Source organism: Uranotaenia lowii, chromosome 2, assembly GCF_029784155.1.
Source record: "Uranotaenia lowii strain MFRU-FL chromosome 2, ASM2978415v1, whole genome shotgun sequence".
NCBI classification, from domain to species: domain Eukaryota; kingdom Metazoa; phylum Arthropoda; class Insecta; order Diptera; family Culicidae; genus Uranotaenia; species Uranotaenia lowii.
Window position 1 is genome coordinate 166,362,044 of NC_073692.1, and position 16,748 is coordinate 166,378,791.

The 16,748-nt window shown below is 39.8% G+C and overlaps 2 protein-coding genes across 4 annotated transcripts in view; one reads left to right on the forward strand and one right to left on the reverse strand.

Annotated features, from left to right (window-relative positions):
- Positions 1-16,748, reverse strand: part of LOC129745155 (protein naked cuticle homolog) — a 503,284-nt gene that overhangs the window by 394,444 nt on the left and 92,092 nt on the right. The gene's annotated exons all lie outside the window — the stretch shown is intronic.
- LOC129745154 (alpha-glucosidase-like) lies at positions 123-9,631 on the forward strand. The gene is made up of 3 exons (XM_055738068.1): positions 123-1,299; positions 8,997-9,433; positions 9,496-9,631. Exons 1-3 carry the CDS (start codon positions 130-132, stop codon positions 9,629-9,631), a joined length of 1,743 nt encoding a protein of 580 aa, XP_055594043.1. The 5' UTR covers positions 123-129.

Consider the following 16,748-nt stretch of genomic DNA (forward strand, 5'->3'; position numbering starts at 1 on the left):
TTGATACTATCTTATCTGGTCGTTTACTAGTTATAGCAAGGAGTCATGTGATTCCAATTGTGGCTGCAAACCTAGTTCATTTGCGAGAGGAAAACGGTTCAGTTCAAACTGATTGGCGTATCGGTCGAGATGCGTCTCCTCCTAGCTCTAGTAAGTTTGGTCGCCGTGGCCTCGTGCTTCGACATTCGAATTCCGGAAACCAAAGAATGGTATCAACACGCTACGTTCTACCAAATCTACCCTCGGTCGTTCAAGGATAGTAACGGCGATGGAATTGGAGATCTCCCGGGCATAACCTCAAAAATGAAATACCTGGCTGATATTGGAATCGATGCTGCCTGGCTGAGTCCACCGTTCAAATCGCCTCTGAGAGATTTTGGCTACGACGTATCGGATTTCTACAGCATTCATCCCGACTACGGCACTTTGGCCAATTTCGATGAACTGGTTCAAGAGTCCCACAAAAACGGAATCAAAATGATGCTCGATTTTATTCCGAATCATTCGAGTGATGAACATGATTGGTTTATTCAGTCTGCCGCGAGAAATGCAACCTACCTTAATTTCTACACCTGGCACCCAGGGAAAATAAATCCAACTACAGGAAACCTGGAGCCTCCAAACAATTGGGTCTCAGTTTTCGGAGGCCCTGCCTGGACATATCACTCGGGCCGTGGAGAATACTATCTGCATCAGTTCACCTCCAAACAGCCAGATTTGAATTACCGAAATCCAGCAGTCCTAAATGAAATGACCAAGATGTTGTTCTTCTGGCTTGATCGCGGAGTCGACGGATTCCGTTTGGACGCCATCAATCATCTGTTCGAAGATGCTGATCTCCGAGATGAACCACCAGCGAATGGAGCTCCCGGAAACTACGATTCGCTTAACCACATCTACACCAAAGATCTTCGTGAGGTTTACACCGTAGTGTATAATTGGCGAGATCAGTTGGATCAGTATTCGCGGGAAAACAACAGAACCTGTATTCTGATGACCGAAGCATACGCCTCGATTGAGGATACGATGCTGTACTATGAGAGTGCCGATAGGACCCGACATGGTGCTCACATGCCGTTCAACTTCATGCTGATCTACGACTTCCAGGCCAATCAGAATGCAGTTGGATTGAAGCATGCAATCGATTGGTGGATGAATAATATGCCGGCACGTCATACACCGAGTTGGGTGACCGGATCTCACGATCATTCGCGGATTGGATCACGAGTTTCCGAGAACAGAATTGATCAAGCGATGACGCTGTTGCATACGCTTCCGGGAACCAGCATTTCCTATTATGTAAGTTATAAGCGCTATGAACAGTTAGAACTCACATAAATACGTATCTCCATATTAGGTACCGTAAAACGGGTAACATTGATCACCGGAGTAGCTTTGATCAACATAAATTTTTCGACATTGTCATCATTAACTAAGTCTAAAATAAAAATATCTTAAAACTTTTTTCGACGTTTATGAACCTACATGTTAGTTTCAAATTGGACAAAAACTTGGTTTATTTTTGAAAATTTCAAATGTAAGTAAAAATGTTATTTCAATATCTTGAATATATATTTTTTTTCGAGGGCTCGCAAAAAACACCCTTCCTGATGAAATCAAAGCGTTCAGAAGCAGCAGGTAGATTTATGTGTTAGTTATACGTTTTTCCATGGTAAATTCATAGTAAATTATAGTAATTTTGGTGTAGTTTTTATTGTATTTTGAGGTAAATTTTTGATATTTAAAAAAAGGAATTTTTTCCAAGAGTAAGCCGGTCTAGGACAAAGGCTAAAATCCATATCAAATGGTATATTATGAAGAAAAAAATTATTAGGGGATAGTGCGAGGGTCTAGAGAAACGAATGAAGGCAATATTTCATTTGTGTTGTTGTTATAATTTCATAAGCAATGTTCAAAAATTTAGCCCCTGAATTTATGCAGCAGCATTGTCCATCTATTGATTTTAATTGTTGTTCGGGCTTAATACACGAACTGCCTAAGCTTATCATCCTAGCATTTGTAAATATTATGAAGGTGTTTTGTCCTTTATGATCAAAATGATCAAAACACGTTAAAACCGTCAGAACAGAGACTGATCAATGTTATCCTAAGCCATTAAATTTTAAACAGAGACGAAATCGATTTTTATATCAAATTTAAAGTAGTCTCATACATTTCTGCAACCATGTTTTACGTTCATGGGAGTCCAGTACTGGTTTTTAAAATATGAATCATTTCACATTCCCCTTAACAGAAAAAATAATCGTAAAACATTGAAAAATTTGATCAATCTAACCCCGTTTCACGATACACAGTAAATGATCATCCATGTAAATTTGTATTATTTTGCTCTAAATTCATGAATTTTAGCTTTGTACCCATTTTTTATTTAATAAAGCTTGTCGTTATAGTTGCCGTCTGACTGTGGTATATGTGGCGATAGACTGAGTCAATTTGGGGTCATTTTTGAATTTCTCAAACTCTGGAGTGCATTCTGGCTCAAAATACAAATTTTTTGCCGAATTTTTAAGTAACGTTCACAAATTGATTATTTTGTATTGAAAAATCAAAATCATTTTTTTTCCTATGTGGAACTGAGCCTACTAATGTTTTTTGTACCCTTTTATAAATTGATTCAACTAAATTTTCCGCTGAAAAAGTGGCATTGAAAAATATTTAAAAAAAATCAAATGACATCACTGCTGGAGGCTTAGCGAAGTATTGCATGAAAAGTAGTAATGCAATACCTCGATAGTTACTCAGCAGTGATGTCAATTGAATTTATTGTATTTAAATGCCAAAAGACATACCCCTGTTAAACGGCTAGTAACTTTTTTGCACAATGAAATACGAAGTTACGATTTTCAACAAAGCGGTTCAGCGGAAAATTTCCTTGAACGAATTTGTAAAATGGTAAAATGATTGATTGATTGGACGTATTGTAACAAAATTGTTCAAAGTAACGCGCTCCCGAAACATCACCTTAAAATGAAGGGTTTAATCAGAATTTTGTCTAAACAGTAACGTTCGACTGGGAGATACTTAGAAGGATATGATCTGCAAAAGGTTTGTTCAACAAGATTGTTAGAGAATCGTCCTATATAAACAGCGAACATTTGAACAAAAACAAATATCCTAAAATTACATGGACTTGGCAAAATTAAACATATATAATGGTACCTTGAAATAAGGCCATCAGACCCTAAGGGGTATACGTGAGTGCAAAAATGGTCGATTTTAAGTTAAAAATCCCACATGAAACTACTGTTTTTCAATTTATATTAAGTGATTTTTTCGGATTAAAAGATTTCATTGACGAACAATTACATTCGAAAAAAATGCAAAATTTCGATAAATCTGAAAAGTGACCAAACATGATAACTTGATAGCATGTTTTCTCAAAATTTACTATAATGCATTTATACTCCTCTCAAACAGTAAAAATGGCCTGAAATCACTTTTTTGTGACCCTTTAGTGGATCCAGAAGCTTTAAATAAAATAAAGTGAAATAAAAAAAAATCAAAAAAAAATTAAAAAACGATCCTTTTGATGTCTGGGGCTAAAAATGTGAAAATTTTATCGAAGAAAAGCATTTAATGAAATAAGAATCGCAACAAATGCATTTGATTTCATTTTTGCAGATGTTTTGATTTTTAAGATTTAAAAATAATCAATTTGGATGGCGTAAAGATTTGAAGAAGAGTAGGGATAATTGAGGCATAACTCGGAACCTCCTGGAACATGTTTATTTAACCATACAAACTGATTAAATATGTGAGTACTATTAGTTAGTAGGGGAGAATGGGGACACTTGATCCCCTTTTTTTTCATCATACCTTTTTGGAAAAAAATTGCAACTCGCCGCCTTTTGCATTTTCTGACAGCGTGAAATATCAAGTTTATATGGTTCAAAATTTAGAACGATATATGAACCCGTAGATGTACTAGGAGCATTTTTGTGAGACGAAAAAAATTGTTATATTTTTTAAGTTAAAGGTTACTTGATCCTTTACTCTAGGAGACTTGACCCTTAATTCAGGGTGCCCTGACCATAGGCAAAAATTTAGCAATATCCGAAGATGAAAGGTCCGTTGACTATTTTCTGCCATATTAGTTCTAATTTCACAGTTTTAAAGCATCAGACAAAGTGAATTCTCAAAGTTTGTCTACTATCCTATATTCATTGCATACTATAAGGCACAATTTTGTAGTTTTAAGATGAATACAGTATTTTGAGTCCTTTTCATGAGATAATTACTGGATAAACATTAGTAATTAGACAAATACGAGTAATTTCGTGATAACCAATTATCACGTTAAATAAAAAAATACATCTTTTTGGACTCTAGGGATCAATTAAAACCATAACATACATTTTGAAGTACTTCATAGAAAAATTGGAAGTTTACTTTTCCTTTGAAAATTTGGCGTTATACTTTAACGATTGACATATTGGAAAAAATATTGTCATTGTTTTTTTCTTCATGTGGGAAATATTTTAAAGTGATAAAAAAAGATCCTCAAATTACATTTTGTTAAATTTTCAATCAAAGTGCAATAGCTCGAAAAATAAAATTTCTGGGATTTGTTGAGATAACAGCATTGGGGTTTTGTTCTATTTGGCACATTTTTCCAGAACATTTGATATTTGTGAGACTTTCCGGTTTCGAGATATAGCGAAGGAATCAAGTCTAGAGTTTGTTTTGATTTGGTCGTATGAGCCAGTAGACATCTTTTGAGAAAATCGATGTTAAAGTCTCGAACCACATTTTAAATTCTCGTTTTATTAATGCTGGTCCGATTTGTCTGTAAATTCGAATGTCACAGTAAAAGTGAACTTAGAACATGCTGCCGTTCTCGAAAATGGCGTTAATTGAGTTGTAATCAATGAAGATGTACTTACGACCTAATGCATTTCTCGTTTGGCGGAAACGTCCTTATGCTCAATCGATGAATTGGATTGAGAAAAAGCATGAATTACTTTCAACCATTTTGGCTGCCTCTGTAATGACAAAAAAAACTGACTATTCCTACATAGAAAAGTAAAGCTTATTGTACTCACCCGATGCCAATTTGCAGCGCCTTACCATGATGGGATCGATAACATCATTCCTGCCGACAGTTTTCTTTTCTTTTCCCGTTACTCGTTACACTCAAAGGCACTTGCCGAAGCACTTTTCGCGACTATGCAAAACGACGTAAAACCATCTCTTCGAACTGTTTACTTTGCGACCATTTGCATCACGGCAATGCACTGCAGCTCTAAACGACGTAAAAACCAAGTTGCACTCAAAAATTAAAAAGTCATCATGCAACCTAAATTCAAATCAATTTGATGAAGTTGTCAATTGATCAAATAAAACCAATTTTTTAGCGAACATAGAATACATCTTTCTCAACCATTTGCAGTCAATATCTCTGATTGGGGTACATTGGTTCATACGACCTAATCAAAACAAACTCCAGAAGTATCCCCAGGGATCAAGTATCCTCATTCACCCCTACTATAAGAAGTCCGTTAATAGGAGAGATAAGGGTATAACAAGCACGCGGGGCATATTAAGCATTCCTCTTTTCTACAAAAGTACGTAATTTCTTAAAGAAATTTGAATGGTAAATGAAAAAAAATCACTTAGATCAGGAATCGAACTCGAGTCTACTGATTACCTCTCCGACACCTTACCAATAGGCCGAATCGTCAGATGAAACAAGTCAAGCTGTAGCTCTATTATGCAGTTGAATTTATCGAGTTGAAGTCACAGCCAGATTCCACAGCAGAAAACGCTCACCGTGCCCCGAAAAATGGTGTTCATACTGCCTCAGGGGGGTTGTCATTATGCCCCAACAGTGACCGGTTTCCAGCTTTCGGCAAAATTTTTTAAAATGCATTTTAAAGCCTTTTTATCTACTTTTTCAAGTTTCAGTCAATTAGACAATAGACTATTTCAGTGTCTGAACGAAAAACAATGATGTTATTCACCCATTATAGCTGTTCCCTATGGTTAAATAAGCGTTTTCCTTAAGATGGCCATTGTGCCCTTATCTTCCCTATATTATGGAAATGAAGAAATTACACTGTTGAAAAATGCCTTTTCAATTCGTGATTTTAAATGCTGAAAATCTGTTTTGGGGTGTTAAAAAAATGCACACGCATACACAAGAACAAACAGTAGATAAGAAAGATGAGTAAATTTATAGTATTTATTAAAAAAAATCCGTTTATTTTTTATAAAATTTAGTTCTAAAGATGGTTGAATTAAAATAAGTAAACAGAAACGTTAACTACATGGCAGTTAAATAAAAAAAAATCAATCCAAAAACGAGAAGAAAACAACAACGGTGACTCAAACTTTTCAAGAAAGAACAAATAAATGATCAACCAACTTTCCTATTTACACATATAGGAATTATCAACAAACAAACAACATTGTTTGTTTCTTTTTTTTTTGTGAATGATGCAGTTTTCCGTTCCAGCACACATTTATGTTGGTATGTTTCTCAACAACTTTGTTATACGTCGAAGGCCGGGGGAGGTTCCTATAATAGTTCGACCCAGCAAACTTAAAATCGCATTAGAAATGATAGCTCAGCTCGTTAACAATGTCAATGTAAATCGCAATTCCTACGAAATAATATAATATAATAAGTAAACGATCGTAAAAATGGTTACTCAATGTCTTCCGACTCGGATATGATAAAAAGTCAGCCATGATTGCAAATTAGTTCTCCTCCGCGGGATACAAGTGAGAAAACAACCTTGTTGTTCTCTGCGATAAGCAGTGCAACCAAATTTCAAAAAATCAGAGGCTTCATTTGGCGAAACTGCCCAATGAGAGGAGCAGCAATGATTGCTACTGGCAACGTGTTGCATGCATTGAGAGCAAAACTGCGGTATAAGGTGTTGAATATCGTCCAATTTTCCTCTCAATCCAGAAGTTTCAAATATGTGTGTATATTGCCTCCACTATGGCAGGTAAATACTGTTTTTTCGAGATTTATTTGATAATTCTATAATGTATATGAAACGGTAAACAAAGTTTATTGAGAAATATACCTACAAAAATGTTTGCTGGGGAGACCCCTCCCACTCTATGAAAGAGGGGGCTTCTTAACCAAAAGAAACTTGTTTGAATAACTCGAGAACCGATCATGCAAATGGACCAAATTTTGTTTCGAAGTGTATTTGGTTACAAAAACTGTTCCTGAAAAGGTTTGGTGCCCCACCCTCCTTCCAATGGGGAAACAGGAAGCGAGGAGGGGGGCTTCCATACAATTTCAAAATAATCAAGCAATCGAAACCAAATTTGGCAGGCGAGGGTATAAGCGTAGGGAGCATATTATAAATATGGTTAGAGACTTCTCTCTCTTTCCAGTGTGGAGATAGAAAAGGGGGAGGGGCTCCCATACTTTTGTTTTGTATAATTAGAAAACTTATCAAGAAAATGGAACCAAAATCTAACATGGGTGGTTTTTGTGGTTCGAGAAAGGTTTCTATGATTATTTGGAACTCCACCATAGATGGTAGAGATACAAAGCGGGGTAGGGGGTCTTCCATACAATTTAAAGCATTATTCGATAATCATCATGCAAATGAATCCAAATTTCACATAGGAAGGTATAAGGCTACGAATCAAGTTTCTACGAGGTTTGAGATCCATCTGTTCTTCCACTAGGGTGATAAGACGAGGGTCTCCCTTTTATGCATTTCTCGAGAACTAATCCAACAAAAAAAATTCAAATTTATCTTAGAAGTGCGTTCAAGTACGAGGAATGATTTTTTTTTATTCCGAGATCACTCCCTCTCTTAAACGGGAAGAAGGGAAGGAGGAGGAAGGTTATTGAAATAAATTAGAAGCGGGTATATGAGTAGAATTCTATGATTGTTTAATGATTCTTCCTCCTTTCACTGATTCGATAGGAAGCGGGAAGGGAAGCTCCCATACATTTTTTTTTTCTAATAACTTAAGTGCTAATCTAGCAGATGGTAACAAACTGGGAAGTTTATTTAGATACAGGAAATATTTCTTAGATGATTCGGTTCCCCTCACGGGATAGGAAAGGGAAGAAAAGTGCAAAAGCATCACAGAAAACTTTCACAGCAGTTTTGGATAAAATCACAAAATGTTTTTCGTCGAAACACAGAATTTATTTTGGTAACTTTGACCAAAACCTCTTGAGAAATCAAGTGGAATAAATTTGCTGTTCAGTCTTTTGTGTTCAAAAAAAGAATCCGACCTTCTGATGACCTTTCGGAAGGCTAGAAAAACACTACCAGCTCAACGAATTACGAAGTTGGTAGTAGTTTTCTGCAAGTTGTATCAAAATAATCATAAATTAAACATTTTAAAAAGGTCTTCCGGAGTGTAGAAGTGATTTTCAAGTAGATTCTTGCCTAAAACTGATATTTCTGGAGCATTCTTTTCGGATCAGTTGAAAGTTTGTGCCAATTTTTTCTTCGTAGAGATATCTGGCATGACTCGGCATGAGGGATCCGGGTTTTGATGTCTTTCTTGGTACCAGCATCAGGTGTAATCTGGCTGCTTAGATACAAGAAGATCTCCAATGTCTCCACTCCACTCTTCACTTGTTGTCCCGCTACCAAGAAATTGGAACGATTTTTTGTGTTGATTTCCATAGACTTGGTCTTTCCGACATTGACATTGAGACCTGCTGGCATGGAGCTTTCGGTGAGGTCGTCTAGTTTGCTCTGCATGTCTTGCTGTCTTTGGGCGGACATAAGGCTTACCTTAAGAATAATAGAGTGGAGCCACCGACCCAACTCATCTTCGATCCATTGCTGCTGCCACTCGATGAGAGAGTTTCTACGGACTAAAAAGTAAACTTAAAAGACAGTCTGGCAATTGTAGGAATTTTAACATTTGGCTTAAAAACTGACAGTATTTTGTCGATTCGGGACAGCATTTTCTTGAAACACATCAATGATTTCATCTTTTAATCCTATTTTTTTAACTATCTTTCACTTGTTTATCAATAGGGAGAAGAAATCGGCATGCTAGACTACAAGGAAGCGCAGACCTTCGACGGTCGGGATCCAAACCGAACTCCGATGCAGTGGGACAACACGACCAGTGCCGGTTTCAGCACCAACGCTAATACCTGGCTTCGGGTTCATCCCGATTATCCCCGTAAGAATGTGGCCTTCCAGCAAGCGGCCGAAAGCAGCACCATGAAGCACTTCCAGACGCTTACCGCGTTGAGGAAACATCGAACCTTCGCCTATGGTGACTACTTGCATCGGACTGTCGGAACGAGCGTTTATGCCATGCTTCGGGAACTTCGTGGAGAGGATTCGTTCCTTACGGTACTGAACATGGCCGGGTCCGATTATCAGGTCGATTTGGGAGATTTCACCAATTTGCCGCAAATGCTCAAGGTTGAGGTGGCGCAACCATCTTCGAAACTTAAGGCTGGGTGAGCATGATATAATTATAATTTATTTCCTATTTTGTACTTAAAAATGATCCTTATTTTAGGGACACCGTTGATATTTCCAAGGTTAATTTGGGTCCTTACGATTCCGTGGTTTTGCGAGCTGTAAACTCTGCTGCAAGTGTTCGGTTGTCTTTGATTACCTTGGTTCTTCTTGTAATTAAATATATTTTTGTTTGAATGTTCAATTCCAAACATTGAAAGAATAATAAGTATCGTTATGAAGCTATACTTTTAAATAATTGGTTAAAAAATTCAAAGTGAAAATTTCCGGCCAATCTTAGACCAATCATTTTTAAGAAAATATCGTTGGAACAGAAACTGCTTGAGAAAGTCCTGTTTTATTCTCATCTTACTTTCATCATTCATTTCAAACCATCATTCAACCAATAAAATTAGAAAAATATTTTTTTCATAGAATATTCTATGAAAAAAATATTTTTCTAATTTAATTTATGCTTTTTACTATCGTTTATGGATTACTCTATACACTTCTCAGAGGCGTGGAAAAAGAATCTTGCTTCTTAAGTATTGGATTTATATAGGTAGATGTGTTTCTGGCAGAATATTTTACCATTTTTTTTACCTGCACCGTACACAGAAAGATGATTTTTGCTGATCTTACCTGAAAAAAAAAGAAGAATCGGTTAGAAAATATTCATAATTGTAGAATATATATTCACTCTCTACCAATCACAAATGACAATTTTTTGGCAAAAACATGGTAAGATTAGAAAATACGATGAACATGTTACTGAACATTTGGTGTTACAATCACAACAATATGAAGTTTGGTTGAAAAATTGGAATTTAATTCCGAGCTTTTATTTCACTGGAATCCTTATAAACTATCAACTCAAGGGGCAGTCTTTTCACGATTAGGTCCAATTTTGCAACTTTTGAAAACTTCAAATTACGAAGTTTGTCAATTTGAGATTTTGTCGATTGCGTGACCTGCTTCAATTTTATATTTTTCATATCCAGCTTCTGTGTGCGTTGTTACACATCCAATGATGAAGTCCATTTAAATCAAATCTGGAATTGTTGTCTACCTCTCTTAACATATATATTTTTACTTCTTGTATTTTTGTTATGTAAAAATACCACACAGCAAGAACAGTTTGAGAATTTTAGGATTGAAAACGATGCACGAAATTGGATCTAAAATCATATCATCGTTGCATAATGGCGTGTAAATTTAGACCGAAAACGAGGTACGAAAGTGGAACAGCTTATTGCCGTATAAAAAAAACACAGCGAAGTTAAATTTTCAGATTTTTAATTCAGGATATTAGGATTTTTTATGAAAAAATTTGATATAATGAGTCTTATATCCTCGGATTGATCAGACAAATTCCTCCCCAAACAATCATATTCCGGATCTCTGCCACTGCAAAGTTCTGCCGTCGCTGTAATCGAGAAAGAACTGATTCATTTCAATAGAAATTTCAATTTAATTTCAATTCGTTTGTTTTTCACTTTATAAACCTACTACTTTTAAGAAATTATAGAGAGGCAGGAGCTGCGTCTTGAAACGAAGATACTCGGTTTCCGCATAATGACTCGACTGGCAAATGGCACCGACAAACAGTTTTAAATCAAACAGATATAATTTTACACTGTTTGTGGTGGCTTGTGATATAGCTCAGTTGGCAAATCCGTTGTCTCCTGAGCCGATGTTCAGCCGTCAGAAGCCTGGCTGAATGTTTTCCGAAATTCTGGTTGCTTGGGATCAGTCTTGAGGACCAATTCTACTAAGAGAGAATATGACAACTAACTTTTTAAATCTGGAGTTCATGTATGATCTCTGCCAGTCAAAATTTATTTTACTTTTGGGAATAGAGTTAGCATTCCCTGTTCACGTACTTCAATCAAAGCCATAAAGCGATGTGGTACACCGAAAAGATCAATAAAACATAACTGTGAAATCGCATACCAGAAAATTCAAATCTTTAGACAGTTGTGTATGACTGCTGTATTCAGGCTATTTGCATTGAATAAAATTCATTCCTCCCCCATCTTGTTGAGGCTAATATTGTAATGGAAATCGGTTGGAAATTGCACCCAGAACATATGTATGCTTCTCAGACTCGAAGACAGGAAAATGGAAATTTCAAAATGGATTTTGGTGAGACAGATTCAGTAAGAATTGTTTGAGAACAATAAGAGAACTATTAGTCATTTTTATATCAAAACAATCTGATCCCATACGAACTCCGTTTCGCTTTTAACTTGGAATATGTCATGAACTGTTTGTATGAAAGTCATTTGCTAAGCATTTTCCAGATGCACTTCCGAATTCATTGTTCAGTAATAATCGCAGAACTATTGGAGATCACTTTTTCTGTCGTCTGCTACTAAATTTGAAATCAGGGATCAATTGACCGTCCAAACACCCCCGTGTATAAATTTCAACTCAATCGTTGCATAACAACGCAATTATTGCCAAAAAGTTAAAAACCTTTCGGTGGCCTCTTATACAATCTTTGATATCTGAAATCGATCACCCGTCCCTCAAAACTCCCGTGTGAAAATTTTCAAAGCAGTCCATTGCATAATAACGTCAATATTGCTAAAAACAGTGAAAAATTAATAAATATGGACCACTCCTTTCGTGGACCCCTGGCAAAACATTTGGAATCGATTGCCCGTCCCTGAAAACTACCGTGTTCAAATTTTCATCCCAATCTGATGTATAATAACGACAATATCGCAAAAATATTGAAAAGTTAATATGAACGACCCCCTTTGCCGGCCCCTTACACTAAATTTAGTACTTGAAAACGATTGACCGTCCTTCAAAACTATCGTGTACCAATTTTCATCTAAATCCGATGTGTAATAGCGACAATATCACATTAACAGTGAATAGTTAATTTGGACGACCCCTTTGACCGACCCCTTATTTTAATGGATGATTTTTTATTTTATTTTCATAGTATTCCGTCTCACGACATAGTTTGACGAACATAATTCCTAAAATTCACTCGGTCCATGGCAACCGTTCTCCAATTCCTCGGGCACCCCACGTTCGCCAGATCACGCTCCACTTGGTCTAACCACCTCGCTCGTTGCGCCCCCGCTCGACTTGTTCCTACCGGATTCGTAGCGAACACCTGTTTTGCAGGATAGTCGTCCGGCATTCTCGCAACATGTCCCGCCCAGCGTATCCGGCCAGCTTTCACCACCTTCTGGATACTGGGTTCGCCGTAGAGTCACGCGAGCTCGTGGTTCATCCTTCGCCTCCACACTCCGTTCTCCTGTACGCCGCCAAAGATGGTTCTTAGCACTCGTCGCTCGAATACTCCGAGTGTACGCAGGTCCTCCTCCAGCAATATCTATGTCTCGTGTCCGTTGAGAACAACCGGTCTAATGAGCGTCATATACAGGTTACACTTCGTGCGAGGGCTAAGTCTTCTCGACCGCAGTTGCTTGTGGAGTCCATAGTAGGCACGACTTCCGCTGATAATTCGCCTCCGGATCTCACGGCTGGTGTCATTGTCTGCGGTCACCAGTGAGCCGAGATAGACAAAGTCTTCGACTATCTCCAGCTCGTCGCCGTCGATCGTGACCTTGTTATTACTGGACAAGCGGGTTCGGTCGGTCTCAGATCCGCAGGCCAGCATGTACTTTGTCTTGGACGTATTAATCATCAACCCAATCCTTCCTGCTTCGCGTTTCAGTTTGCGGTAGATGTCTTCCACCGCCGCAGATGATCTGCCGACTATATCGATGTCATCGGCAATGCAGATAAGTTGACTGGATCTGTTGAAAATCGTGCCCCGCATTTCGCCCACCGCTCGTCGAATAACACTTTCTAGCGCCACGTTGAACATCATGCAGGATAGACCATCACCTTGTCGAAGCCCCCTGCGTGATTCGAATGAACTCGACAATTCACCCGAGATCCGCACACAGCACTGCGTTCCATCCATCGTCGCCTTGATCAGTCTGATCAGCTTCCCGGAAATGCCGTTCTAGTGCATGATTTTCCATAGCTCGTTACGGTCGATTGTGTCGTATGCGGCTTTGAAGTCGATGAATAGATGGTGCGTGGGGACTTGGTGTTTCCGGCATTTTTGGAGGATTTGCCGTAATGTGAATATCTGGTCCGTCGTAGACCGTCCCTCCATGAAGCCGGCCTGATGACTTCCCACGAATCTGTTTGCTTGTGGCGTTAGGCGGCAGAGTAGGATTCGGGACAGCACTTTGTAGGCGGCATTGAGGACAGTGATCGCTCGGTATTTCTCACAGTCCAATTTGTCGCCCTTCTTGTAGATGGGGCATATTACCCCCTCCTTCCACTCCTCCGGTTGCTGTTCTATGTCCCAGATCCGGACTATCAACCGGTGTAGGCAATCGGCCAACTTGTCCGGGCCTATTTTGATGAGTTCAGCTGCGATGCCATCCTTCCCAGGAGACTTGTTTCTATTCAGCTGGCGAATGGCTTCCTTAACTTAACTCATCGTTGGGATTGGCTCCTCTTCGTCGTTGGCTACGCCGGCGATGTACCTTCCCCCACCGTCTTGATCTCCTGCATGTGCGCCGTTCAGGTGTTCATCGAAGTGCTGCTTCCACCTTTTGATCACCCCACGATTGTCCGTCAGAATGCCTCCGTCTTTATCCCGGCACATTTCGGCTTGCGGCACGAAGCCTTTGCGGGATGCATTGAGTTTCTGATAGAACTTTCGTGTTTCTTGGGAACAATGCAGCTGCTCCAGCTCCTTGAGCTCCTCTGCCTCCAGGCGGCGCTTTTTCTCCTGGAAAAGTCGGACTCGCTGCCTCTTCCGCTGTCGGTGATTTTCCACATTTCGACGGGTGCCTCTTTGCACTACTGCCGCCCGCGCGGCATTCTCTTCGTCCATCACCCTCCTACACTCCTCATCGAACCAGTCGTTCCGTCGAGTTTGCTCCACATAACCGATGACGTTCTCCGCAGCACTGTTGATGGCTGTTTTGATGGTATCCCAACAGTCCTCGAGAGGGGCTTCGTCAAGCTCGCCCTCTGCCGGCAGCGCTGCTTCGACCGATTGCGCGTAGTCTGCCGCGACCTCAGGTTGCTTCAGTCGCGCGATATTTAACCGAGGCGGGTGCCGGTTGCGTGTGTTGTTCACTACGGAGAGTTTTGGGCGTATCTTCACCATCACCAGATAGTGGTCTGACTCGATGTTGGCGCCTCGACAGGATCTGACGTCGATGATGTCCGAGAAGTGCCGGCTGTCAATCAAAACGTGGTCGATCTGTGATTGCGTTTGGTACGGTGATCTCCAGGTGTACTTGTGTGGGAGGCGGTGCTGGAAAAAGGTACTTCGTACGGCCATTCGTTTGGAGGCGGCGAAATCTATCAGTCTGAGGCCGTTTTCGTTGGTCAGCTGGTGCGCACTGAACCTTCCAATTGTCGGTTTCAATTCCTCCTCCTGGCCGACCTGAGCGTTGAAATCCCCGATGACGATCTTGATATCATGTTTTGGGCAACGGTCGTATTCACGCTCCAGCTGCGCGTAAAACTCGTCTTAGTCGTCACCGGTACTTCCGAGGTGAGGGCTGTGCACGTTGATGATGCTGATGTTGAAGAACCGGCCCTTGATTCTCAACCGGTACATTCGTGAGTTGATCGGCCACTACCCGATCACGCGCTTTTGCATCTTTCCCATCACTATAAAAGCTGTTCCAAGCTCGTGTGTGTTCCCGCAGCTCTGGTAGATGGCACGACCATCTGGATACGTTCGTACCGTGGAACCCTTCCAGCATACCTCCTGCAGCGCTACAATGTCGAATTTGCTACTCTTCAATTCGTTGGAGAGCACGTAAGTACTGCCCACAACATTTAGAGATCGGCAGTTCCATGTTCCAAGTTTCCAATCGCTAGTCCCTTTTCGTCGCGTGTGTCTTTGCCGATTTCCATCCGGAATTTGTTGTTCGTTGTTCGTTGCTTATGTTTTTTTGTAGTCACAGGCTCGCAAGGCCCGCAGCTAACCCCACTATCTCGCAGGAGGACCGTCGTGATGTTGCTGTTTTGGGTCCCGAACACCACCAGGACGCTGTTGCACTCCGCACGCCGCCCCTGACATGGAGAACAGACGCGTACGAAGCCCCCTGACTCAGTCTGCATGCGACCAAAGCATCCACCGGGGTTGGGTACCCGATCTCCACTAAGGTTGCTCGCACCCCAGTTAGCACCACGGGGAGGTAGAGAATCGGAGTTGCAGACAAGAGGTGATATGACCACTGCCCGAAGGTTGGGTGTATGGGGTCTCGAGTTGCACATTGTCTACCGTTTGCTAGCCAATTTGGATGAGTGAAATCAATTGTTTGTCCCTAATGACTCCTATGTGCAAATTTTCATCCCAATCCGATGTATAAAAACGTCATTATCACTTAGATATTGAAAAGTTAATATGGACGACCTCTTTTGCCGGCTTCTTACACTGAATTTTATACCTCTAATCGATTGCATGTCACTCAAAACTATCGTGTATCAATTTTCATCTGAATAGGATGTATAATAACGTCAATATCGTAAAAACAGCAAACAGTGATTATAGACGACCCCTTTGGTCGACCCCTTACACAAAATTTAACACCTGAAATTGATTGCTCATCTTTCAAAACACTCATGTGCAAATTTTCAACACAATCCGACAAAAAATGACGTCAATATCGCGAAAACAAAATTTGTCTTGTATGGACGACCCCCTTCAGAAGGGGTCATCCGAAAATCTGAAAACATTTTTCATCTTTCCTAGCCCCAATGAGCATCCATGCCTAATTTCAGACCTCTAGCTCCTAAGACGGCTGATTCTATAGAGGACAAACAAACAAACAAACAAACAAACAAACATACAGAAATTGCCATTTATATATACATGTACATATATAGATAGATAAGAAGCTATTTTTTTTCCTAAAAATGTAAGAACTCCTCAAACAACTTCTCCTCCTGCGAAGGTTTCCAAGTTCTACATTACATTCTAAAATAAGAAAGGTAAAGAAAACCCCGCATAAATTTGCTGCAAGCTGTTCCCCGGAGACGGCACAGAGTCGTCATTTCCGGGGTCGCCCGTTTCCGGTTCAGCAATGCAAAGCTAGTCCGTTTCAAGCTTTATATGTGTCTCGTTACTATTCTACGGCCATGGTCTCAAGGCTGCACACACCTTCTTTATTGAAGCGACATCCAAAAAAGCACCTGAAAATTGGCACCTGTGCTAACTGGAATCGCTTCAGGGGATGAATACATTATGATACTGGCTTGAGAACACACTTTATTCAGTCTATTTGTAAAAAAAAGTTTCTATTG

Bases quoted from the DNA above. Each gene is read 5' to 3' on its own strand.
- LOC129745154 (XM_055738068.1), top strand. From the start codon at position 130: ATGCGTCTCCTCCTAGCTCTAGTAAGTTTGGTCGCCGTGGCCTCGTGC. The intron at 1,300-8,996 runs GTAAGTTATAAG...GTTTATCAATAG, and splicing joins GAACCAGCATTTCCTATTAT to GGAGAAGAAATCGGCATGCT. The intron at 9,434-9,495 runs GTGAGCATGATA...TCCTTATTTTAG, and splicing joins TCTTCGAAACTTAAGGCTGG to GGACACCGTTGATATTTCCA.